Source organism: Oncorhynchus mykiss, chromosome Y (genome assembly GCF_013265735.2).
Source record: "Oncorhynchus mykiss isolate Arlee chromosome Y, USDA_OmykA_1.1, whole genome shotgun sequence".
NCBI lineage: Eukaryota > Metazoa > Chordata > Actinopteri > Salmoniformes > Salmonidae > Oncorhynchus > Oncorhynchus mykiss.
The window spans coordinates 1,519,388-1,545,648 of record NC_048593.1 but is presented as its reverse complement, the minus strand read 5'-3'; the positions used below and the strand labels follow the sequence as shown (position 1 = coordinate 1,545,648).

General features: G+C 39.7%; 1 protein-coding gene and 1 long non-coding RNA gene across 5 annotated transcripts; one reads left to right on the top strand and one right to left on the bottom strand.

The window, feature by feature from the left end:
- Positions 1–11,275: 11,275 nt before the first annotated feature.
- On the top strand, positions 11,276–13,939 carry LOC118945313. The gene is made up of 4 exons (XR_005040461.1): positions 11,276–11,448; positions 12,238–12,306; positions 12,450–12,813; positions 12,897–13,939. It is a non-coding gene; the product is annotated as an uncharacterized LOC118945313 (long non-coding RNA).
- On the bottom strand, positions 13,075–26,233 carry LOC110509509 (alpha-N-acetylgalactosaminide alpha-2,6-sialyltransferase 6). Of its 4 annotated transcripts, none has more exons than XM_021590410.2 (7): positions 26,124–26,233; positions 25,423–25,502; positions 22,372–22,578; positions 15,252–15,670; positions 14,860–14,967; positions 14,572–14,643; positions 13,075–14,457 (listed from the first exon to the last, which is right to left on the bottom strand). In XM_021590410.2, the coding sequence occupies exons 2-7, from the start codon at positions 25,444–25,446 to the stop codon at positions 14,271–14,273; spliced, it is 1,017 nt and encodes a 338-aa protein (XP_021446085.2). In that variant the 5' UTR covers positions 25,447–25,502; positions 26,124–26,233; the 3' UTR covers positions 13,075–14,270. The 4 variants fall into 4 exon arrangements, with proteins under 4 accessions (XP_021446085.2, XP_021446087.2, XP_021446088.2 ...); XM_021590412.2 differs by having other exon boundaries at positions 14,572–14,640; XM_021590413.2 differs by lacking the exon at positions 14,572–14,643.
- Positions 26,234–26,261: the final 28 nt, after the last annotated feature.

Sequence of the window (26,261 nt, the reverse complement as noted above, 5' to 3'; positions counted from 1 at the left end):
TAAGAAGCGAAATTGTAGAAATAAGTTATGAATTTGTGGCTGTGTTAATTTGGAACTACCCATCCCGGATCTGGGAGAATTGTCATCAATTAGCATAACGCAACGGACAAAAAAATATGACTAGAAAATATTCATATTCATGAAATCACAAGTGAAATATTGAAACACAGCTTAATTAGCCTTTTGTTAATCACCCTGTCATCTCAGATTTTGAAAGTATGCTTTACAGCCAAAGCAAAACATGCATTTGTGTAAGTTTATCGATAGCCTAGCATAGCCTTATGTCCAGCTAGCAGCAGGCAACTTGGTCACGAAAATCAGAAAAGCAATCAAATTAAATCGTTTACCTTTGATGAGCTTCGGATGTTTTCACTGACGAGACTCCCAGTTATACAGCAAATGTTCATTTTGTTTCATAAAGATTATTTTTATAGCCGAAATACCTGTTTGTTCGTAACGCTGAAAAATATTCCAAATTAGATCTATAGACAGAAACATGGCAAACGTTTATTATAATCAATCCTCAAGTTGTTTTTCAAATATCTATTCGTTAATATATCAACCGGGACAGTTGGCTTCTTAGTAGGAGCGAGAGAAACAATGGCCGCATTTGTCTATTATGCACAAATCACTGAGAGCCACCAGCTGACCACTGGCGCAATGTTGTCGTTCACGCTCATTTTTCAAAATAAAAGCCTGAAACTATGTCTTGTGACACTAGACACATTAGGGAAGCCATAGAAAAGGGAATCTGGTTGATATCCCTTTCACTGCTCAATAGGGACACAGAGGTTTCTAAATAAGAGTCACTTCCTGATTGGATTTCTCAGACTTTCGCCTGCAATATCAGTTCTGTTATACACAGACAATATTTTTACAGTTTTGGAAACTAGTGTTTTCTATCCTAAGCTGTCAATTATATAAATATGACATTATCTGGTCCTGAAAAATATCCTGTGTACTTACTAGTGACGACCAAAAATGAAAATAGTGCCCCCTAGTTTCAAGAGGTTAACTAGTGACGACCGAAAATTTGGCATTTCCCGCAAACCAAAATCCAGATCATTACACTACCTCATCTGATTGGTCAGGTGTGCAGGCCTTCTGAGCCGGCATATGTGTCATCACTCCTTCAAGCGGTCCGTCTGACTTTATGGCTGTGGTAACAATAATTTTTGAGTTTGAGAACCATAGACTGTAACTGAATACATTTGTGAACAAGAATTGGCAATGCCACTAACGTGTAATATTGAGAAAGGACAACATTTTGGAGCAAAACGGTAAGTTGTATTTTCTTTTTTTAGATAACTTGAAACTAACTTTTGCTAATCTCATCTAAAATGAGCTAGTAAAAGTATCCCATTCGTACAGGGCTACCGTGCTTCTAGCTCCTAGAAAACTTTGCAGTATTTTGTTTTTTTATGTGTTATTTCTTACATTATTAGCTCAGGAAATGTTTTGTGTTATTACATACAGGAATAACTTTTGGATATCAGAACGGCAGTAACTCACCAGCATTACCAGCGTTGTAACAGGGATTGTAACATACTGTTTCACAGAAACATGGCTCTCTCGGGATATGCTGTCTGAGTAAATTCAGCCAGTTGGGTTCTCAGTTCATCGGCAGACAGGAATAAATATCTATCCAGGAAGAAGGGTATATGTTTCATGATTAACTACTCATGGTGTGATTATGATAACTCAAGTCCTTTTGTTTACCCGACCTAGAATAACTCAATCAAATGCTGACCGTATTACCTCCCAAGAGAATTCTCTTCAGTTATAGTCACAGCCGTGTATATTCCCCCTCGCGACGGCCCTCAAAGAACTTCACTGGACATGATGTAAAAGGGAATCCACATATCCCGAGGCTGCATTTATTGTAGCTGGGGACAAAACAAATTTGAGGAAAAAGTTACCGAAGTTCTATCAACACATTGACTATAGTATTTGTGCTGCTAAAACACTCGACCTCTGCTACTCCAACTTCCGGGATGCCTACAAGGCCCTCCCTTCGGCAAATCAGATCACAACTCCATTTTGGTCCTCCCTTCCTATAGGCAGAAACTCAAACAAGTATTTGTGCTAAGAACTATTCAACGCTGGTCTGACCAATCGGAATCCATGCTTCAAGATTGTTTGAATCACGTGGACTGGGATCTGTTCCGGGTAGCCTCCGAGAACAACATAAACTCAGTCACCGTATTTGTCTATCAGGAAGTGTATAGGAGATGTTGTACCCACTGTGACTATTAAAACCTACCCTAAACAGAAACCGTGGATAGATGGCAGCATTCGCGCAAAACTGAAAGCAGCCACGTCACGAACACCGACGTCTTGCTTCCAGACAATCTAAACACCTTCTTTGCCTGCTTTGAAGATAAAACAGTGCCACCAATGCGGCCTGCTACCAAGGACTGTGGGCTCTCCATTTCCGTGGCAGACGTGAGAAAGACATTTAAGCGTGATAAGCCTCGCAAGGCTCCCGGCCCAGACGGCAACCCTAGCCGCATCCTCAATCTCTCCCTATCCCAGTCTGTTGTCCCCACGTGCTTCAAAATGTCCACCATTGTTCCTGTACCCAAGAAACCAAAGGTGACTGAATTAAATGACTATCTTGTCATCATGAAGTGCTTTGAGAGACTAGTCAAGGATTATATCACCTCTACCTTACCTGACACCCTAAACACACTTCAATTTGCTTACCGCCCCAATAGATCCACAGACGATGCAATCGCCATCGCACTCCACATTAGTATTCCTCTTGTCCAGATAAGATAGGGCAATGTAAGAATGCTGTTCATTGACTATAGCTCAGCATTCAACACCATGGTATGCTCCAAGCTCATCATTAAGCTCGAGATCCTGGGTCTGATCCCCGCCCTGTGCAACTGGGTCCTGGACTTCATGATGGTCCGCCCCCAGGTGGTGAAGGTAGGAAACAACACCTCCACTTTGCTGATCCTCAACATCGGGGCCCCACAAGGATGCATGATCAGCCCCCTCCTGTACTCCCTGTTCACTCATGACTGCGTGGTCACGCACGCCTCCAACTCAATCATCAAGTTTGCAGATGACGAAACAGTAGTTGGCCTGATTACCAACAATGATGAGACAGCCTACAGGGAGGTGGTGAGGGCCCTGGGAGTGTGCTGCCAGGAAAATAACCTCTCACCCAATATCAACAAAACTAAAGAGCTGATTGTGGACTTCAGGAAACATCAGAGGGAGCCACCCCCCTATCCACATCGACAGGACCGCAGTGGAGAAGGTGGAAAGCTTCAAGTTCCTCGGCGTAGACGTCACTGACAAACTGAAATGGTCCACCCACACAGACATTGTGGTGAAGAAGGCACAACAGAACCTCTTCAACCTCAGGAGGCTGAAGAAATGTGCCTTGGCACCGAAAACTCTCACAAACTTTTACAGATGCACAATTGAGAGCATTGTGTCAGGCTGTATCACCACCTAGTATGGCAACTGCACTGCCCGCAACCGCAAGGCTCTCCAGATGGTGGTGCAGTCTGCCCAACACATCACCGGGGGCGAGCTACCTGCCCTCCAGGACAGGTACAGCACCCGGTGTCACAAGAAGGCCAAAAAGATAGCAATGGCTCGGTTGGTTGTTGTCCTTGATTATCACCCTGCTATCAAGCCAAGATCAGTACAGGTGCATTAAAGCTGGGAACAAGAGTCTGAAAGCAGCTTCTATCTCAAGGCCATCAGACTGTTAAATAGCCATCACTAGCAAATTAGAGGTTGCTGCCCTATACACAAAGACTTGAAATCACTGGCCACTTTAATGATGGAACACTAGTCACTTTAATAATGTTTACATATTTGCATTAGTCATCTCATATGTATATACTGTGTTCTGTCGTATTCTACTGTATCTTAGTCTGTCGCTCTGAAATTGCTCGTCCAAATACAGTGCCTTGCGAAAGTATTCGGCCGCCTTGAACTTTGCGACCTGATGATAAATACAATCCACCTGTGTGTAATCAAGTCTCCGTATAAATGCACCTGCACTGTGATAGTCTCAGAGGTCTGTTAAAAGCGTAGAGAGCGTCATGAAGAACAAGGAACACACCAGGTAGGTCCGAGATACTGTTGTGAAGAAGTTTAAAGCCGGATTTGGATACAAAAAGATTTCCCAAGCTTTAAACATCCCAAGGAGCACTGTGCAAGCGATAATATTGAAATGGAAGGAGTATCAGACCACTGCAAATCTACCAAGACCTGGCCGTCCCTCTAAACTTTCAGCTCATACAAGGAGAAGACTGATCAGAGATGCAGCCAAGAGGCCCATGATCACTCTGGATGAACTGCAGAGATCTACAGCTGAGGTGGGAGACTCTGTCCATAGGACAACAATCAGTCGTATATTGCACAAATCTGGCCTTTATGGAAGAGTGGCAAGAAGAAAGCCATTTCTTAAAGATATCCATAAAAAATGTTGTTTAAAGTTTGCCACAAGCCACCTGGGAGACACACCAAACATGTGGAAGAAGGTGCTCTGGTCAGATGAAACCAAAATTGAACTTTTTGGCAACAATGCAAAACGTTATGTTTGGCGTAAAAGCAACACAGCTGAACACACCATCCCCACTGTCAAACATGGTGGTGGCAGCATCATGGTTTGGGCCTGCTTTTCTTCAGCAGGGACAGGGAAGATGGTTAAAATTGATGGGAAGATGGATGGAGCCAAATACAGGACCATTCTGGAAGAAAACCTGATGGAGTCTGCAAAAGACCTGAGACTGGGACGGAGATTTGTCTTCCAACAAGACAATGATCCAAAACATAAAGTAAAATCTACAATGGAATGGTTCAAAAATAAACATATCCAGGTGTTAGAATGGCCAAGTCAAAGTCCAGACCTGAATCCAATCGAGAATCTGTGGAAAGAACTGAAAACTGCTGTTCACAAATGCTCTCCATCCAACCTCACTGAGCTCGAGCTGTTTTGCAAGGAGGAATGGGAAAAAATTTCAGTCTCTCGATGTGCAAAACTGATAGAGACATACCCCAAGCGACTTACAGCTGTAATCGCAGCAAAAGGTGGCGCTACAAAGTATTAACTTAAGGGGGCTGAATAATTTTGCACGCCCAATTTTTCAGTTTTTGATTTGTTAAAAAAGTTTTAAATATCCAATAAATGTCGTTCCACTTCATGATTGTGTCCCACTTGTTGTTGATTCTTCACAAAAAAATACAGTTTTCTATCTTTATGTTTGAAGCCTGAAATGCGGCAAAAGGTCGCAAAGTTCAAGGGGGCCGAATACTTTCGCAAGGCACTGTAAGTGAGTTTGTCTATTTGTCTATTTTAAGGTTTTAATTGCAATGGCATTTTGGATATTTCTTGTTAATGTCACAACTGCTTACAGATTTACATGCCTTGGGGTGCCATGTTTAAATGTTGTGTTTTTCGTAGCAGTAGGCAGAACGACATGTATGATGATAATCCTCACATGGTGTTAGGTGTAAGGGCTGCATCGGACATTTTTCATCCTGACACACTGAACTGTTATAACGACAAGAGTGCCCCCTGTCGGCTGTAGCCTGAATGACATGGACACATAAAGTTGTGATGTTGGTAATATCATAAAAATTGTTTTTCACATAAAAGCACAGAATATGAGGATGAGATTGAGGGTTGTTCTGGAATTTCAAGAGAGCTGAATTAGCTCTAATATGGCACCAAACTACAATCTTGATGTTCAGCAAATTTTCAAATTTTACTAAGTCAGAGAAAGCCACAGCCTCCTGTATACCTAAACCAACCTTTTGGAGCTCACTAGCATTTTGTAAAGCTTCTAGATCAGTACATCCAGGGTTGAGTAAATGTGATAGGCCTATTGCAAAGCATAATTAATTACCAGGATTGTTAACGTTTATGAGATAGCCTGCTTATTTTTTATGATTTCAGATTGCATGAGACTATCAGTTTTTCTTCTTTGACCCCCTCCGCCTAGGGGTTGGCAGACTATTTGTACAGCAAGTTCTAATGTCCTATCAGCTATGATAGATAAATTAGATTAAACAAGATGTTCCAGCAGGGCTATAAATTGTTCAAGATCTGCTTCACCATTAGGTACAACAAGAGATACTGTGTTTTGCAGACTATCACAACATATTTCAAGTTGTAAGACATCACGAGGTTTGGCAAAATCTGTAGCCCTCTAAAAGTTATCCTAGAGTATCCAACATCATCACATAAAATACTGCATAATCATGGCTCTGATTGATACATGCGAATTTAAAAAACTGACGAATCGCAGTATTGTTCAATTTATTGAGGTACACAACAGGGACACTTCTATCAATACCGCCCCCCCCTCTGATTTAAAACAATTTTCTAATTCCTCAAAATCATCATGTGGTTGCTCATTGTCATCATGTATAGGAGTTATAGGAGGTGTGTGTGTGTGTGTGTGTGGGGGGGGGGGGGGGGGGTGCTCTCATTCATTTGGTTAATTAACGATATAAGTTCACCTGTGATGATGGGTGTTCATGTGTAAGGGTTATAGGAGATGAGGGCTGATGTGGGGGGGGGGACCTCTCTCGTTAATTTGGTTAATTAAGGAGATCAGTTCTGGTGGTATTCTAGAAGTATCCATGTTACATATGGCTTTTATCATTTGTTTGGGCGTTTTTTAATCAGATTGATGCTTAACAAGCGTGACATGGTTTTATGCCAGAAGGATATATCTTGGCTGGACTGACCTCTTCATAAAGCAACCATACGTGTGTGTAGCTGGACCTCTCTGGCTTTTAGAGCCCTGTAAAAGGCTGTGAGAAACCTATCTTGAACTTCTGTTTCAGGATCAGTGTCCTCATGCCATCTTCAATGAGTATTGGCTCTACCTCTGAATTGATTGTATCAAGCTGTTTAGCCGCATCATACATCAACACGTCATCCTCATCATAGCTCAATCCTTCATCAGCAACATCAATCATCCTTGACATTAAAAGCATTGAATGTATCAACCGGTTTAGATGTTTTACTCTGTATGACATCATCGTCCTCTTCCTCCTCTTGGTGTATTGGGTCTTCTATGTTTGTGTAGGCCTGGGAGAAGTCTGAAAGAAAAATATATACAAAATAGTGTATTAGAAATAAAATATATATTATATTAAATAACCAATAATAGTACTAAAAGTGAAAACCGTACATTTAACACATCACCCTGTTTCTGTTTCTCATTGTTAGGCCTTGGGTTTTAGTTAAATTACCTTTGGTTGTTTGATGCCTGTTTTTCTGAAGAATTCTTGATGATGTGTTTCCTATCCTGATGTCCTCTTGATGTATAGAGTCTACAAGATTTGTATAGGTATCGTTGGAGTCTGAAAAGCATAACATTATTTGAAATAGTTAACATATTCTTTAAAAAAAATGTATAACTAATAAAAAAACTGTTCATACCATATGGCTCTTGAATCCAATCGTTTCAGACCAGTCGACCTTCCCGGGCAGAGGTGATGCAGTTCTGTGTATTTGAACTGCTGTTCTGTGGAACCGTGCAGGACTAGGATATGGTGTAGGATTATATACCGAAGGGCTGGGGCTTCTTGGAGGTGTGTATATGTGTGCTAAATCTTCGATTCTCGGGCTGTTTTGAGTTTTGGCGAAGCCGGCCGTACAGAATGGTAGAATATTGTAATTTTCAATTCCCTTTCAAAGTCATTCAATGGTAGAGCCCATAATGCCTCGGGAATTCTTGTCTGGGGGCTGTCAGCTGTAAACACAAGATTATGTTTTTAAAATAGTGTACACAATTTGTTTAATGCTTAATGTATAAAGATTATTACGCATTTTATTTTGACTCATTTCTAAATCATCTTGAGGGTGTAGGACCGAGTAAAGATACACCTTTGGTTGGCTGTTCCTCAAAATCATCATCTTCTATAATTAGAACTTCTGATGGTTGATGATCCAAATCAATTATTGCAGGTCACAGCTGGGTAAATGTAAGGTATCCTATATACATTTAAATATAGAAATACATTTACACAAAATATATAGGTTTTCTTAAAAAATACATACAATTGACATAAAAACAACATATACAGTAGTAATAATATGAATTACCTGATGTTGGATGTCATCCACTTATCCACTTATCCACATATAACTACTGTTAAATATTTGAAGAAACCTTTTTATTTATAGAGAGAGAGAGGCTATGGTTTGCATGATTTTCATTTTTCAGAACAATTCTAATCACGTTTTATTGGTCACATACAGAGTTAGCAGATGTTAATGCATATGTAGCGAAATGCGTGTGCTTCTAGTTCCAACAGTGCAGTAATATCTAACATGTAATATCTAACAATTCCCGACAAATACCTACTACACACACACATCTAACAACTAATCTAAAAAGCCCCCACCAACCACCTAATACACACACAAATCTAAAAGGGTGAATGACAATATGTACATATAAATATATGGGTGAACGATGGCACCGCTGCATAGGCATGATCCAGTAGAGGGTATAAAATGCAATATATACAGGTGATATGCTTAATGTAAGATATGTAACCATTATTAAAGTATTAAAGTGGCATTATTTAAAGGGTCATTGTTTAAAGTGACTAGTGATCCATTCATTGTCCAGTGATGCACCGTGATTGGGTCTCAATGTATACAGCAGCCTCTCTGAGTTAGTGATTGCTGTTTAGAAGTCTGATATATATGATTTTATCCAAAACATTTTGGGGTAAATACCTGTGTAAGCCCCAAGTCCATTCTCTTTTAACAAATAAATAAATAAATAAAGCATTTAACAATAACCTCTCCTTCTATATATATATATATATATATATATATATATATATATATATATATATATATATATATATATATATACCTTATTAAAAAACATACCTTTTATAATATACAATATATACATATTAACATGCATAGTTAGATATATAAAAAAGGCATTGTTTAGATTGTAATTTCAACTCACCTTCAAAATTCTCCATGTGTTTAAAAGGATTGCAGGAGCCTCTTACTGTCTATGTGATTGACTGCGACTGCAAACATTTGTGTGGTGCTCTCCTGGGGTGTAAAACTTTTTGTTGATCCCGACCCAGGGGAAAAAACACCTGTTGTTTAGCTATCCTTATATACAGTACATATAGCCCCCTACTGCTGAATTGATGAGAAAAAACATTGGTTCAAACACACACACACACCTTTCCCAGAATCATTTCTCTTGTGTTGAGAAACCGAGACAGACAGATACAGAGAGAGCGCGAGAGACAGAGATTCCATTCATTAAAGGTAAGATACCATTTTAAAATGCTTTATTTAATTCTAAATCTTTAGTACAGACCTTTTAAAATGTTATAATTATTTAAAACAATTTTACAATGCAATATTTAACTATGCCAGAATGTTTTTTTACCTCCCAAAAATGTATAGAACATATATTATTACCACACAGTACTACATTTAAAACCCATTAAATGTTTATATTTATAATTGCCTGTTGTAGGAAAGACTGTATTCATATAAAAGAAGGCTTTTTGATTATTTTCAAGATTCTCTGTGTGTGTGTGTAAACCCAGCTCATAATCTGACACCGGGACACACAAGTGAGGTAGAGAGACAGATATTTCAGCCCCTTGAAGGGAAATGAGATGCTCAGGGGAAAAAAAAAACACTTATTTCGGTATCCTCATGTACATATAGCCCCCTACTCCTGAATTGATGAGGAAAAAAACATTGGTTCAAACACGCACGTAGACACACGCATAAGCAGACACACACACACACGCAGACACACACTGCAACCTTTTGAGGTACATAGAGAGAGACAGCCGGATATTTAATTCAATGTAAATTACATTTTAAAAATATTTAGTACCGAATTGTATACATATTACACGTTTTTATGAAACAATACTGTCATTATTCTTTAATTCCCTCCTTAGAGAAAAAGGCCTGGGGTAGGATCTATGGTAAACCAACATCACCATCAGTCTCTAAATCACCATCGTCAAGATGTGACCGGTTCAGACAGTCTCTTCCCCGCACGATATCCCGCTCCATCCAGGTTCCGTGTGTTTTCTTTTCTAGGATAGATCAACCATCTTGCCTTTAGTCCCAGGTTCCGTATGTTTTATTTTCTAGGATAGATCAACCATCTTGCCTTTAGTCCCAGGTTCCGTATGTTTTATTTTCTAGGATAGATCAACCATCTTGCCTTTAGTCCCAGGTTCCGTATGTTTTATTTTCTAGGATAGATCAACCATCTTGCCTTTAGTCCCAGGTTCTGTCTTAAGGATAGAAATGGCCCATCGACGTAAATGTTCATGATGTTGGAAAAGATTTTCCACTTGTTTCATCATGTCAAGGTCTTTATGATAATCTACCTGCCTGAAGCTAAAGACAGGCACAAAATAGTTGACCTCTGTGCAGGCTTCTGAAAGTACATACGAACTAACTGATTTGGTTGCATTGGAACTATTGAATTCGGCACAACCTAAAATTGTCACTTTGGAGTCTGGACTATATGCCACTGAAGAGATTGTTATGGCTTTCAAATCATCTCCCCCGCAGACTTCCTCTTCATACCCCGTGAGGGTTGTCCCACTCAGGACCTGTTCGATCTGACATAGAGCAAGTCTTATCTTAAACCATTCTCTCATCCGCAACGCAAGAGAAAAATTCCCTGTTTTTGGTTGGAAAATGGTGCTGAGGCAGCTGTTTGTGAAAATCTTCACCGTTGAATCGTCCGGTTGGAAAATGTAACCCATATGTCCATCACTCATATCACGCACACCATTAAAACAAATCAGAGACATCACAAAGAATGGCTTCAATGGTTTTGCCATTGTGTTCATGACACGAAGGACACAATACACTGACAATGGGTCTAGTAGCCATGTTTTATTTCTTTCTTCTTTAGAGTATTCTGTGGTTTAGCTCTCAAGGTTTCTTGGCACTCGTTGTGTTCACAGATCTTACTTATACTCCGGCTGACCTACCCCGGAAATTACTGTTCAATATACAAGATCCCGATACAGCAGAGCCATAAATTCATTACAACATTGCCCTACTCTCTCAAATGTTCAAACATTCCACAGTTCAACAAGGTCACTACACTTCAATCACCATGACAGCTTTAGTTCAAACACATGCTTTACTTCAAAGGAACAGCTGCACTATCAGGTTACATAAACACTAACTCGATAGTGTGAGAACATCCGGACAGGATGTACATATTTGGGCATAACCACGTGACACATAAAATACGTCATCAACCACTTTTTAATACATGCCGAATACTGTATTCTGTCTCCCCCTCCCCCCATGGCCCACTGAAGAACAAAATAGCCCTGTGCCCTCTGAAGAACTGAAGCCCCTTGTCCTCTGCCCTCTGAAGAACAGGACAGCCCTGTGCACCTCTGAAGGGCTCTGACCACTACAAGGTATTTCAGCGTTTGCTCTTACTGCACTACCTCAAAAAGTAACTTCTACAATAATGGTTACTGAGATGAAATGACTTTTCTTTTAGGGCCAGTTTCCCGGACACAGATTGAGCCTAAAAAAAACCAACACATTGTACAGTTAATATTGCATGCTGTTTAGTACTGGTCTTCGCCTGCTTCACACCATTCATATGGCACTGACCACATTTTCGATCTAGTATAAATTGGCTTTTAGGAGATTATACATTTCCTGAGATCAGTTAACATGACCATTATAGCATTTGCTTTTAATTAAAATTCTGTGAAAAACAAGGTTCAAGCCTGCGTTTACCACAGACCTTGTTTTCAGTGTTGATCTAAAAACACAATTTTCCCATAGGATTTGTCCAACGAACCACGGCGGAGTTTGTGCCTACAAAAGATTCCATTACTATTGCTCTCTATAGCAGCTGGGTCTGGCCTACCTAGTTAATTGAATACAACATATTTTCCAGCAAGTGGTAGTCTCACTTCCCTTCCTTCTCAAACCTCATTGTGACTGCTTTGTGTGATGTATTGTCTACCTTCTTGCCCTTTGTGCTGTTGTCTGTGCCCAATAATGTTTGTACCATGTTTTGTGCTGCTAGGTTGTCTTAGGTCTCTCTTTATGTAGTGTTGTCTCTCTTGTTGTGATGTGGGTTTTGTCCTATATTTATATTGTATTCATTTTTAAATGTTATTCCCTGGGCTTTTGCCTTTTGGTAGGCCGTCATTGTAAATAAGAATTTGTTCTTAACGGACTTTAAACAGGACAGCCCTGTGCCCCTCTGAAGAACCATTTAATCTACTGGCACATTGAATGTTTCCTCTCCAAGCACTGTGAGTACCCCTATATATTTTCTTTCAATTACTATCAAGAGTCAATCACATAGACAAACACAATCACATTATAACACAATGTGATTTTACTCCTTGCTTGGACTAACTCATTCTTTGTCCAACTGTGTTTTTTGTCCTCCCAGTCAAATCCTGTCCTGTCCTTAGCGGAGGAGTTGGGCTCTTCTCCAACATCATCCATCCATGATTAACTTTTTTCTGCACTGAAGCCTCTGAACACCTCAACCCTGTCCTGCACTGAAGTCAAGCCTCCAAACACCTACTCATGCCTCATACAATCACTGCTGCCCTTCCCAACAGTGTAAGATGCTCTCATTCCTATTCCCCATAATAGTTTACTATAAATGTCTTTTATAAACATTTTCGGTTAAAATAATTTGTCTTTGATGATTTTTCAAATGCGCTTTGTTGTTCGGTCCGAGCCTATAACGTAGGTCTTCCATCCTCCTCACTCTTTCAAGTCACCAGCCTCCACTGGTTTCTATACATGTAAGGAAAAACTCAGGGCCTGTTATCTTTCATTATATCAGCTGGGAGTGCAACCTGACCTCCACCCGGTGTCTTTTCCACAGGAGGCCATCTTGATCTCGATGTCCAGCCTGAGGAAGAAAATCGCAGCCACATTTCCAGACAAGGCCAAAGGTTCGTAACAGGAAGTGGCCACTGACAAACCATCACTGAAAGGAAGTCAAAAGGACTAATAGTTCACACCTTTTATACACTTCTGGGATCAAATGAATGGACATTCTGTACCATCAGCATTTTTTATTCAAGGATAGAAGATCACAGCACAAGTGAAGAACCATAAGATGTTCTTGGAGGTACTCCTTGTCTTTTGTATCAGGTCAGTAGGTGTGTTCCATCTATATCCACTGTTACCCTTTTGTCTTATGTTTCTACTATCCCCTGTGTATAGGATTCCATGCGAATTTAAACATGTACATGCATCTTTTATCAAACGTTATTTGTTCTCAAGACACACATTACAGAACATTCATGAAGAATAACAAGTCAATCAGCACAATGCTAACAATAAATAACGCAATACATTCTTTTGGATCGTTCAGACTCCAACAGCTGCATGCCTCAGGATGTCACAGAGGTAAAGGGTCAAAGATGACGAGACAATGTTTGTGTCATGGTTTGACAGGATAAAACAAACTCTGCATCCAGTACAGCACAGTTGTGTGAATGCCTTAATCTCACACACCCCTACATTCAACAGGAACGTTATGATTCCATTGGGTTGGCACGAGCCAACCTACAGTGCTATAAATGTAAGCTTAAAGTTTTCTGTTGGTATTTTTACTGTGTTAAGTGAAAGCCACACAAGGTTGGATTGGATAACGTAATGCAACAAACATGTCACTTAATTTGAGCCATACTGTCTATAAGCATATGTCTCTGAAATGAATTCCTTTAACGTCTAGGATAATACAATCTCCCCTCAGTATGAGAAAGTTGATATTATATTGTATTATAACATTTGCTTTTGAGGACTTTTTTAAAACAAACATTAGAAACATGTAAAAATATTTTTTGTTTGTTTATATTTACATTAAACATCAGTTGCCCTATAATTAGAAATGTGTTTTTTATTTTACCAAACTAGCTATAAAAAAAAGCATACAAATCTAAGGTTTCCAGGAGTTACAGTTTGTGTGTGGAATGTGGTGTGGAATTTCATTGGAATTTCATTTTCTACTGTACACAGAAAAACAGTATTAACTCCTGTAAAACTTAGATTGTACACTTTTGTAGCTAGCTTTGTAAAATAAAACACATTTCTAATTTATATTATTTGTTACAAACCAAGCCCACAGCTTCATATGTGAAATAAATACTCCATGTATTTCCTTCAAGTCATCACAGGGCTACAGTACTTCCCAAGAGAAATGACTACCTTTCAGAGAAGGGGGCATACCTTGTGAGAGGAACCAGTCATCTCACCATGTGGGGTGAGTGAAGGTGATATTATACTGCTTGGCCCAGTGTGCGAACACCTGTTTCTCCGTGATGAACCGATGGTGGGGTCCCTTTCGGCCCTTCTCGTTCTGCAGGTAGGTGACACACTCTTCTGGGCCCCTGGGCTTGTAGTAGTGGTAGGGCATCTTCTTGGGCTGGGGCTTTTTTCTAGGAGAAGGGGTGCTACAAATGACTGCATTGACAATGTGCTCCAAGACAATCAGCATACATAATGGGTAGCAATTACTCTATGGCTCCTTTGTAGACAAGAAAGATAGATACCCGCACACTGTCGAATGCTCCCCTCGCTGTTTTACAGTGCAACGTTTCGACCCAAAAGTCTTCGCCATGCTTCTTTCATAGGAACACAATCATAATACATAATATTACATTGTGTATATGAAAGCAATCCTGTCAATTGCAGACAATGGTTTCATAATAATCAGTATTATAGATTAACCATTTGCTCACTGAACACATTAAGGATTACACAATGTAATAGTTTGATTTAAGTGATTGATAGATCGCTATTAGCGATTTATCGTTATGTTTAGCCTTGTTCATACTCACCCACAGTGACTGGGTGGAACCATCCCGTACACTTTAATATTGTCACACATCTCTATGGCGATCACCATGGTGAACCAGCCAGTGCTCAACCAGGACTGAGACTTCGCTCTTTGGAAGGAAACCAAAGGATAAAAATGAAAATGTTAGTGAGAAAAAAATATATATTAAGAAAACTTTTGTATTTCTTGATAGGGCCATTTCTATCATTAGATGCCAGGAAAATCCTCATGTTGTGATCATCATCATTAAGAAATGTAATTAGAATTCAATTAGAATTTGATTAATGAATTGAAGCTGAATCCCATATTGAATTGAAATTTCATGAAACTGAATTAATTTCGCATCATCCCCATTGTTCCATCCTCATCCCCACCTTCATCCCTTTCACCCACCTGTCTCGCCCAGTCTCTTTCTGAAAGAGTGTATCAAACTTGTGCATCTTGCTGGGCGTGATTGTGAAGCTGGACAGGTTACTGTAGGTCATGCTCACTCTCTGGATCAGACGGTACAGCGTTCCTTTAGCCTCTCTCCCAATCTTGGTGGGCGGTCCCCAGAATATGACCGCAGAGTTTGCTTTATGATCCGTGTGGTTGAGAAACTCGGTGGGCCGCCTGACCACCCTGAACACGCTGGAGTGGGCCACCACTCTGAGAGTGGTCCGGTTGCCCACGTCACGCTCGTACCCTGTGGTGGGGGCGTCGTTCATGCGGATCACGCACTGGGTGTGGTCGATTTCCGGTCCGGCCCCGCTGCCCAGTACATGGCTGGAGCTGGTCACCAGAGCACAGTGGTGGCAGTGCAGGGTCATATTCTGGAGAGGGAATGGATAAATGTCAGAAAATATATTCAGTATATAATTCTCTCTCTCATGCGGGTCGTTCCATTAAATGAGTCCCGTTTATCCATTTGATATTTAAGTAAAAATTGTGCACCAATATTGGATTTTAAAAGCCCGCTATATTAAATGAAGTGCCCTTTAATATAGACCACATGCGAAATGCAATACATCTGATTTTTATATGAATAATGACTTGCCAAAATGTCCCTATGTGCACTCTGATTTCTCAGGAAGATTAACCCACGTAGCCCCCAAAACTCTCTCTATATATATACATAAGATTTTCAAATGAAATTTAACATCTCATAGTCAAATCATAGTGTAAAAGCAGGTGAGCCGTTTCTACTGGTGTTCTGTGGTGTAAAATTACACGTCAAGCCTTTTACCCAGACAGACAGTTGCCCCTCACAAGCTTTAAGAAATCCATAGATAGACATTCAGTTTCGCCAGTTGCGATCAAATAAAACATTTAACCTCATCAATCTGCACACAATACCCCATTATGACAAAGTAATAAACAGGTTGACATTTTTGCAAATTTGGAACCACCAAGACTCTTCCAAGAGCTGGTCACCCTGCCAAACTGAGCAATCAGGGGAGAAGGGCCTTGGTCAGGGAGGTGACCAAGAACTGGATGGTCACAGACGTTCCTCTGTAGAGATTGGAGAATCTTCCAGAAGGACAACCATCTCTGCAGCACTCCACCAATCAGGCCTTTATGGTAGACTGGCCAGATGGAAGCCACTCCTCATTAAAAAACACACAACAGCCCTTTTGGAGTTTGCTAAAAAGGCACCTAAATGACTATAAGACCATGAGAAACAAGATTCTTTGGTCTGATGAAACCAAGATTGAACTCTTCGGCCTGAATGCCAAGCGTCACATCTGGGGGAAATCTGGCACCATCCCTAAGGTGAAGCATGTTGGTGGCAGCATCATGCTGTGGGGATGTTTTTCAGCAATAGGGACTGGGAGACTATTCAGGATCAACGGAAAGGTGAACGGCGCAAAGTACAAAGAAATCCTTGATGAAAACCTGCTACAGAGCGCTCAGGACCTCAGACTTGGGCGAAGGTTCACCTTCCAACAGGACAACAACCCTAAGCACACAGCCAAGACAACGGAGGAGTGGCTTTGGGACAAGTCTCAATGTCCTTGAGTGGCCTAGCCAGAGCCCGGACTTGAACCCAATCTAAAATCTCTGGAGAGACCTGAAAATAGCTGTGCAGTGATGCTCCCCATCCAACCTGACAGAGCTTGAGAGGATCTGCAGAGAATCGGGGGAAACTCCCCAAATACAGGTGACAAGCTTGTAGCATCATACCCAAGAAGCCTTGGTTGTAATCGCTGCCAAAGGTGCTTCAACAAAGTACTGAGTAAAGGGTCTGAACACTTAAGTAAATTAGATATTTCCGTTTTTTTGTGGGGTACTGTGTCGATTGATGAGAAAAAAAAAAATTGTAATACATTTTAGAATAGGGCTGTAACGTAACATTTTGAAAAAGTTAAGGGGTCTGAATACTTTCCAAATCCTCTGTAGGTGGGAATTTCAGTACTTCAGCATAGCGTTTTCTCATGGTTCTATTTAAAGTCATGTTTTGAGAAACTTCCATAAAAACATTGGTAACATTCAAAGAACATTCTAAGAATGTCACTTAACCTTTCTAGCGCAACATTCCACTGAAAAGGCAGCGTGTGAAATTCATTTTTTTTCTTTTGAAATATGTCACTTCACACATTAACAAGACCAATACAACAAATGAAAGATAAACATGTTGTTAATCTACCCATCGTATCCGATTTAAAAAATGCTTTACAGCTAAAGCACAACATATGATTATGTTAGGTCATAGCCAAGTCGAAAAAACAGCAATTTTTTCCAGCCAAAGATGAGTCACAAAAAGCAGAAATATAGATCAAACTAATCACTAACCTTTGATGATCTTCATCAGATGACACGCATGTATGTTTTGTTCGATAATGTGCATAGTTATATCCAAAAATCTCAGTTTACATTGGCGCCTTACATGCAGTAATGTTTTGATTCCAAAACATCCAGTGATTTTGCAGAAATACTCATAATAAACATTGATAAAAGATACAAGTGTTATTCACAGAATTAAAGATAGACTTCTCCTTAATGCAACCGCTGTGTCAGATTTTTTAAAAACTTTACGGAAAAAGCATAATCTGAGAACGGTGCTCAGAACCCAAAACAGCCAGAGGAATATCCGCCATTTTGGAATCAACAAAGTTAGAAACACCATAAATATTCACTTACATTTGATGATCTTCATCAGAAGGCACTCCGAGGAATCCAAATAGCCACTTGTTGTTAGCGTGTTCAGCCCAGTAATCCATCTTCATGAGGCGCAGGCACTTCATCCAGACAAAAACTCAAAGTTCCGTTACATTCCTTTAGAAACATGTCAAACGATGTATAGAATCAATCTTTAGGATGTTTTTAACATAAAACATCAATAATGTTCCAACTGGAGAATTCCTTTGTCTTCAGAAAAGCACTGGAACGAGAAGTAACCCTGTCGGGAGCGCGTCATGAGACCAAGGCTCTCTGCCAGACCACTGACTCAGAGGTCTCATAAGCCTCTCCTTTATAGTAGAATCCTCAAACCAGTTTCTAAAGACTGTTGACATCTAGTGGAAGCCCTAGGAAGTGCATACTACTACTACTACTACTACTACTACTACTACTACTACTACTACTACTACTACTACTACTACTACTACTACTACTACTACTACTACTACTACTACTACTACTACTACTACTACTACTACTACTACTACTACTACTACTACTACTACTACTACTACTACTACTACTACTACTACTACTACTACTACTACTACTACTACTACTACTACTACTACTACTACTACTACTACTACTACTACTACTACTACTACTACTACTACTACTACTACTACTACTACTACTACTACTACTACTACTACTACTACTACTACTACTACTACTACTACTACTACTACTACTACTACTACTACTACTACTACTACTACTACTACTACTACTACTACTACTACTACTACTACTACTACTACTACTACTACTACTACTACTACTACTACTACTACTACTACTACTACTACTACTACTACTACTACTACTACTACTACTACTACTACTACTACTACTACTACTACTACTACTACTACTACTACTACTACTACTACTACTACTACTACTACTACTACTACTACTACTACTACTACTACTACTACTACTACTACTACTACTACTACTACTACTACTACTACTACTACTACTACTACTACTACTACTACTACTACTACTACTACTACTACTACTACTACTACTACTACTACTACTACTACTACTACTACTACTACTACTACTACTACTACTACTACTACTACTACTACTACTACTACTACTACTACTACTACTACTACTACTACTACTACTACTACTACTACTACTACTACTACTACTACTACTACTACTACTACTACTACTACTACTACTACTACTACTACTACTACTACTACTACTACTACTACTACTACTACTACTACTACTACTACTACTACTACTACTACTACTACTACTACTACTACTACTACTACTACTACTACTACTACTACTACTACTACTACTACTACTACTACTACTACTACTACTACTACTACTACTACTACTACTACTACTACTACTACTACTACTACTACTACTACTACTACTACTACTACTACTACTACTACTACTACTACTACTACTACTACTACTACTACTACTACTACTACTACTACTACTACTACTACTACTACTACTACTACTACTACTACTACTACTACTACTACTACTACTACTACTACTACTACTACTACTACTACTACTACTACTACTACTACATTAGCATCTGGGACACAGTAGGAGTTAGTTCACTCTGGGCACGCTATTCATCCAAAAGTGAAAATGCTGCCCCCTATCCCAAAAAGGTTAAAATCCTACATTCCATTCTCAGCTTCAATAAAACTCTCATTCTATCTTGTTAAGTAAATTCAGCCACACCTGATCCTAATGAGTGCTTTTTTTCCTTTGAAATGGGGTCTGTTTGAATAGACAAATTAACAGCTTTGTATGAGTTAAATAAAGATGGCATGCTAGCTCCATCCTGGTGGCTCAGTTGACTAATTCCATGGATGGAGAACACAATAAAAAAGTGTTTACATGATTAATGCCAAAGCAAATTTATTTCCATGTGTCCTATCTGTGCTTGGAGTTCAAAACACTTAACCCAAACTAAGCTAGCAGTATTATTAAAAGTCTTATTGAAACATGTTCTCAGAACATTACCTTCAAAACAACCTGTAATGTCCTTTCTTCAAACGTTAATGAAACCTCCCTGCAACCTAAAAATGTACATTCCCAGAACAGCTGACATTTACCTTACGTTCTCAGAACGTATAAAAACAATGTTTTGTTTTACCGGTCAGGAAACGTATGGCTTTGTTCCCAGAACCAACAGGAAACCAAAAACATTCCCACAACTTCCAAGGAACCAAATGTGCTAGCTGGGAAGCTTCCATTCCCTTGTCACAAGGGGATTTGCGGCTGATTTTAAGTCAACCCTGCTACTTTATTTGGCACATAGAATAAAAGAAAAAAAGAGTGCCTCTCTCTTGAGATGGGAAAACATTTAGATGATTAAGTTGAACATGTGCGTTGAGTTGAACGTTTTTTCCCCCCACCAAGTTACACTACACAAAAGGGACTCATTTAATGAAAACCCATGCACAAATATAAACATACAGTACATGTGCAGTGTAAACAAGCACACCACAATTCTACACAGCTATATGAACACAGTTGTATGGACTGCAACAGCTTTCCACTAGGGACAGTGAAGTTTTACTTCATTTTGGACTTGGGATGTTCCTAAAAATAAATGCATGTTTTGTTTTTGGGCTGTGCATGATTGCGTCTATGAATCACGCAGTACATAGCTACATTTAACCAGTGTTGAAAAAATGAATGTATCCACCGATACAACTTGATGCCGCAAGTGTGAGCGGGAACAGGGTTCAAATTACACCTAGACTGCTGGAGGTGCCCTAAAAATAGCTGACTTGACCCAGATTATTTGAACCCTTTGGGGGAAGCAAATAGTAATGTTTTTATGCTTCTGGGTGGGAGTACATTTATATGTTATACTGATTGTTACAAGGGTGCCCTGCATATTAATATGATTATTACCACCATATTATTATGTTGGGTAAGCTTACTGTAGGGGAGAGTGGGGTAAGTTGAGCTAAAGGGATACATTGAGCCACTCGTTAATAGGAAACCATACATAAAATTAATAATTTGACCAAATATTTAGGAAGAGGTCATCATTCCAGAGTCTGAAGGATAAGATCACATGGAAAAAGTGATTAACACATTTTTGGGACCTAACTTGCTTGAGGTTTTATGATGCTTGTATAAAAACTAAAGTAGATAATTTTAAGATTGTTCTGTACATCAGTTGGGGTCTCTATAAGCTTCAATATGAGGTCCTAAACCTGGCATGAAAGTGCATCCTTGCAGTGGTGTAAAGTACTTAAGTAGAAATACTTTAGTCGTCATTGATATTTTACAACTTTTTACATCACTACATACTAAAGAAAATAATGTACTTTTTACTCCTTATATTTTCCTAGACACCCAAAACTATTCGTTACATTTTGAATGCTTAGGAAAATGGTCAAAATCACACATATCAAGAGAACATTCATGGTCATCCCTACTTCCTCTGATCTGGCAGACTCACTAAACACAAATACTTGATTTGTAAATTGTCTGAGCATTGGACTGTGCCTCTGGCTATCAATAAATACATAAAACATTGTGGTATAAGCAATTTTAAATTTATACTTTTACACTTATCCTTAAGATATTTTAGCAATGACATTTACTTTTGATACTTATGTATATTTAAAAACAAATACTTTTAGACTTTTACTCAAGTAGTATTTCACTGGGTGACTTTCAAATGAGTCATTTTCTATTAAGGTAGCTTTACTTTTACTCAAGTATGACTTGTAACTGTGTGGGCTAATATAGTAAATGTTTGCCATAGGGTAAGTTGAGCCAATGGCCATAGGGTAAGTTGAGCCAAGTACAAAGTGTTTGTTACGTAGTAAGCCAGTAAGCCAGTGTTAAAATATGCTTCAAACTATTAAAAAGACAAAGTGGTTTGGATTGTGTTAAATTGTTTGGGAAATAAAGATATACATTGATTTAAAAAGGTAGTGGTAATACTCAATTCAGTACTGACACTTCTAGGCGGCTGAACTTACCCTGTTCCACAGCTCAACTTACCTGTAATGTTTACATTAATTCTTGAGGGATACACAACATCCTGAAATATGTAGATATCTTTGTTAGAAACCATACTATATTTCTCTAGACAGTTCAATTTGCCCCACTCTCCACTACCTGTTTGTAGTGTACTGCATGTTCTGATTAAATACTTGTTCTGCCCTATGTACAATATGTTGAAAAAATATATATATTTTTGGTTGAGCTCCCATGCGTTTTATAATAGGGTGGCCTTCTTGACCAGGTCTCCAGGATTAAATAGACGTTCCATAGAATGTCTGTCATTCCAACCCTGAGTGTGAGTTACCTTGTTTCCATAGACAGCAACATAGCCCTCCTTCCCTGCCCATTTCTTGAGGTCGGTGACTTTGATGGCGTGATGAGGCGTGGACGCCCTGAAGGGACTGTATAAGGGGCTGATGTCGTTGGCACTGTTGGAGCTATAGAGGATGAGGAGGGTCATAAGGAGGAAGATGGCTCCGAAGATCACCATCTTCTGGCTCTGCTGCCCTTGCTGGAAAAGATGAGGGGGGTACATGTAAATGATATACATCAAGTTATTGCTGTGTTGTTTGTTACTCTTTAGTGACAGACTGTTACAGGAAGGTAACAAATCGATTAACTGGCCAGCGTGTACACTGTATTTGGTTCTGGGTGCCGGGATCAATGTTAGTGCTTTGTTGTCGATCTGACTTTCAGTAAAAAAAATAAAAATTGAAAGCTGCTCAAATCCCATTTGCAGGGCAAACTGGTGATTCAAACTCCTTCACTTTTTCCACATTTTGTTATGTTACAGCCTTATTCTAAAATTGATTAAATTGTTATATAAAAAAACTAATATATTTTAACTGAAATATTACATTTACATAAGTATTCAGACCCTTTACTCAGTACTTTGTCGAAGCACCTTCACCAGCAACTCATGCTGCCAAACATACCCTTGTAAAACTGACCATCCTACCAATCCTCGACTTTGGCGACGTCATTTACAAAATAGCCTCCAATACCCTACTCAACAAATTGTATGCAGTCTATCACAGTGCAATCCGTTTTGTCACCAAAGCCCCATATACTACCCACCATTGCGACCTGTACGCTCTCGTTGGCTGGCCCTCGCTTCATACTCGTCGCCAAACCCACTGGCTCCATGTCATCTACAAAACCCTGCTAGGTAAAGTCCCCCCTTATCTCAGCTCGCTGGTCACCATAGCATCTCCCACCTGTAGCACACGCTCCAGCAGGTATCTCTCTGGTCACCCCCAAAACCAATTCTTTCTTTGGCCGCCTCTCCTTCCAGTTCTCTGCTGCCAATGACTGGAACAAACTACAAAAATCTCTGAAACTGGAAACACTTATCTCCCTCACTAGCTTTAAGCACCAACTGTCAGAGCAGCTCACAGATTACTGCACCTGTACATAGCCCACCTATAATTTAGGCCAAACAACTACCTCTTTCCCTACTGTATTTTAATTAATTTATTTAGCTCCTTTGCACCCCATTATTTTTTATTTCTACTTTGCAAATCTACCATTCCAATGTTTTACTTGCTATATTGTATTTACTTTGCCACCATGGCCTTTTTTTGCCTTTACCTCCCTTCTCACCTCATTTGCTCACATCGTATATAGACTTGTTTATACTGTATTATTGACTATGTTTGTTTTACTCCATGTGTAACTCTGTCGTTGTATCTGTCGAACTGCTTTGCTTTATCTTGGCCAGGTCGCAATTGTAAATGAGAACTTGTTCTCAACTTGCCTACCTGGTTAAATAAAGGTGAAATAAAAAATAAATAAATAAAAATTACAACCTAGAGTCTTCTTGGGTATGACACAACAAGCTTGGCACACCTGTATTTGAGGAGTTTGTCCCATTCTTCTCTGCAAATCCTCTCAAGCGCTGTCAGGTTGGATGGGGTGTGTCACTGTACTGCTATTTTCAGGTCTCTCCAGAGATGTCCAGGCTCTGGCTGGGCCACTCAAGGATATTCAGAGACTTGTCCTGAAGCCAGTACTGCATTGTCTTGGATGTGTGCTTAGGGTCGTTGTCATGTTGGAATGTGAAGCGTCACCCCAGTTTGAAGTCCTGAGTTCTCTGGAGCAGGTTTTCATCAAGGAATTCTCTGTACTTTGCTCCATCCATCTTTCCCTTGATACTGACTAGTCTCCCAGTCCCTGCCGCTGAAAAACATCCCCACAGCATGATGCTGCCAACACCATGCTTCACCGTGGGGATGGTGCCAGGTTTCCTCCAGATGTGACGCTTGGCATTCAGATGTGAAGCTTGGTTTCATCAGACCAGAGAATATTGTTTCTCATGGTTAAAGAGTCCTTTAGGTGCCTTTTGGCAAACTCAGAGGGCTGTGATGTGCCTTTTACTGAACTGTGGCTTCCGTCTGGCCACTCTACCATAAAGGCCTGATTGGTGGAGTGCTGCAGAGACGGTTGTCCATCTGGAAGGTCCTCCCATCTCCACATAGGTACTCTGTAGCACTGTCAGAGTGACCATCGGGTTTGTGGTTACCTCCCTGACCAAGGCCTTTCTCCCCTGATTGCTCAGTTTGGCCGGGTGCCCAGCTCTTGGAAGAGTCTTGGTGATTCCAAACTTCTTCAATTTAAGAATAATGGAGGCTACGGTGTTCTTGGGGACTTCCAATGCTGCAGACCCTTCTTGGTACCCTTCCCCAGATCTGTGCCTCGACGCAATCCTGTCTCGGAGCTCTACGGACAATTCATTTCACCCCATGGCTTGGTTTTCACTCTGACATGCACGGTCAACTGACAGGTGTATGCCTTTACAAATAATGTCCAATCTATTGAATTTACCACAGGTGGACTTCAAACAAGTTATAGAAACACCTCAAGGATGATCAACTGAAACAGGATGTACCGGAGCTAAATTTCAAGTCTCATAGCAAAATGTCTGAATACTTATGGAAATGTAATATGTTTCATTTGTATACATTTGTAAAAATGTATAAAAAAAAAAAAACAGTTTTTGCTATGTCATTGACGGGTATTGTGTGTAGGTTGATGAGGAAATGTTTTAATTTAATCAATTTTAGAATAAGGCTATAATGTAACAAAATGTGGAAAAGGGGGTCTGAATACTTTCCAAATACACTGTATGTCAAGTTTAGGTTTATTTAGCATCTTTGCACCATATGCAACATACATAATGTTATGCTATAAAATTGTACAAAACATAGGCCTATTATGGACAGTGCATCAGTAATTATACTTGATAGCAAATTCTAGAAAAACAGTTAATTTAATCTAGAAATAAGCATTTCAGGTGCCTTGTAGTTATATTTATGAACAGTAACTGAGGGTGTATCAATACTCAGAATTAACTTACCTTGTCAACTAGCCTCAGCCCCATGCTTCTAGATCAGGCTGAGCGACATCACATGTTATGTGCTTTTCTGGCCACCACCCCTGTCAAGAGTCAGATGATCCATAATGAACACACACTTTCATAGGCTGCTATGTGCGTGTGCTTATATTGACAATACCATGTCACTAATCCTGTTGTAGGTCACAATGGGAAATAATACAAAAGCAATATATTGTGCTGCAGAATAATCTAGTGTTTATTGCATTGCAAAAAAATAAGGAAAATAAAAAACTAAATGTTTGCCATAGGATGGTTGCCAAATTCTTGAGAAGTGTGCAATTCCGAATGATAACATAAATCAGCCTAGGCCCTGTTTTACAGAACAGGTGCAGTGGTTTATCAAAACAAACACCCCTGGTTTAAATAGAAAGGGATATTTGTTGCGCCCACATTTCATTTTAGCGCACTGAAATCTGTTTGGACAAAACTGTTAATCCGAGCCTATCGAAACACATTAAAAAATAACAATCAAATAGAATAAAGCTATCACTATGGGAGACATGACAATTTTCCTAAACCAGTTGCCTTACCGCTCACGCAGCCAGACATCAGAGACGATTCGTGTTGACACCATAAATAGCTTTATTTTAAACCATAATAGCGGTCATTCAACAATAACAGTGGATTAATGACAAAATGCAATGAAAACGAGGGTTGCTTACCAACTCCGAGTTTTATCCATATGAGTTCCGTCCGTGCACCATTGACGTTTGATCTGTCAGCGCTTGCACCATCTTCCTGCACAATTGTAGGAGGGGACTGGCTCCCCAGCTAGCACATTTTGATAATTGGAAGTTGTT

Excerpts from the sequence above, each read along its gene's own strand:
- LOC110509509 (XM_021590410.2), bottom strand. The coding sequence starts at position 25,446 with ATGGGGCTGAGGCTAGTTGACAAG. Across the intron at positions 14,968-15,251 it reads AAAGAGACTGGGCGAGACAG|AGCGAAGTCTCAGTCCTGGT; the intron begins GTGGGTGAAAGG and ends TTCCTTCCAAAG. Across the intron at positions 14,644-14,859 it reads GTTCCACCCAGTCACTGTGG|AAGCATGGCGAAGACTTTTG; the intron begins GTGAGTATGAAC and ends TTCCTATGAAAG.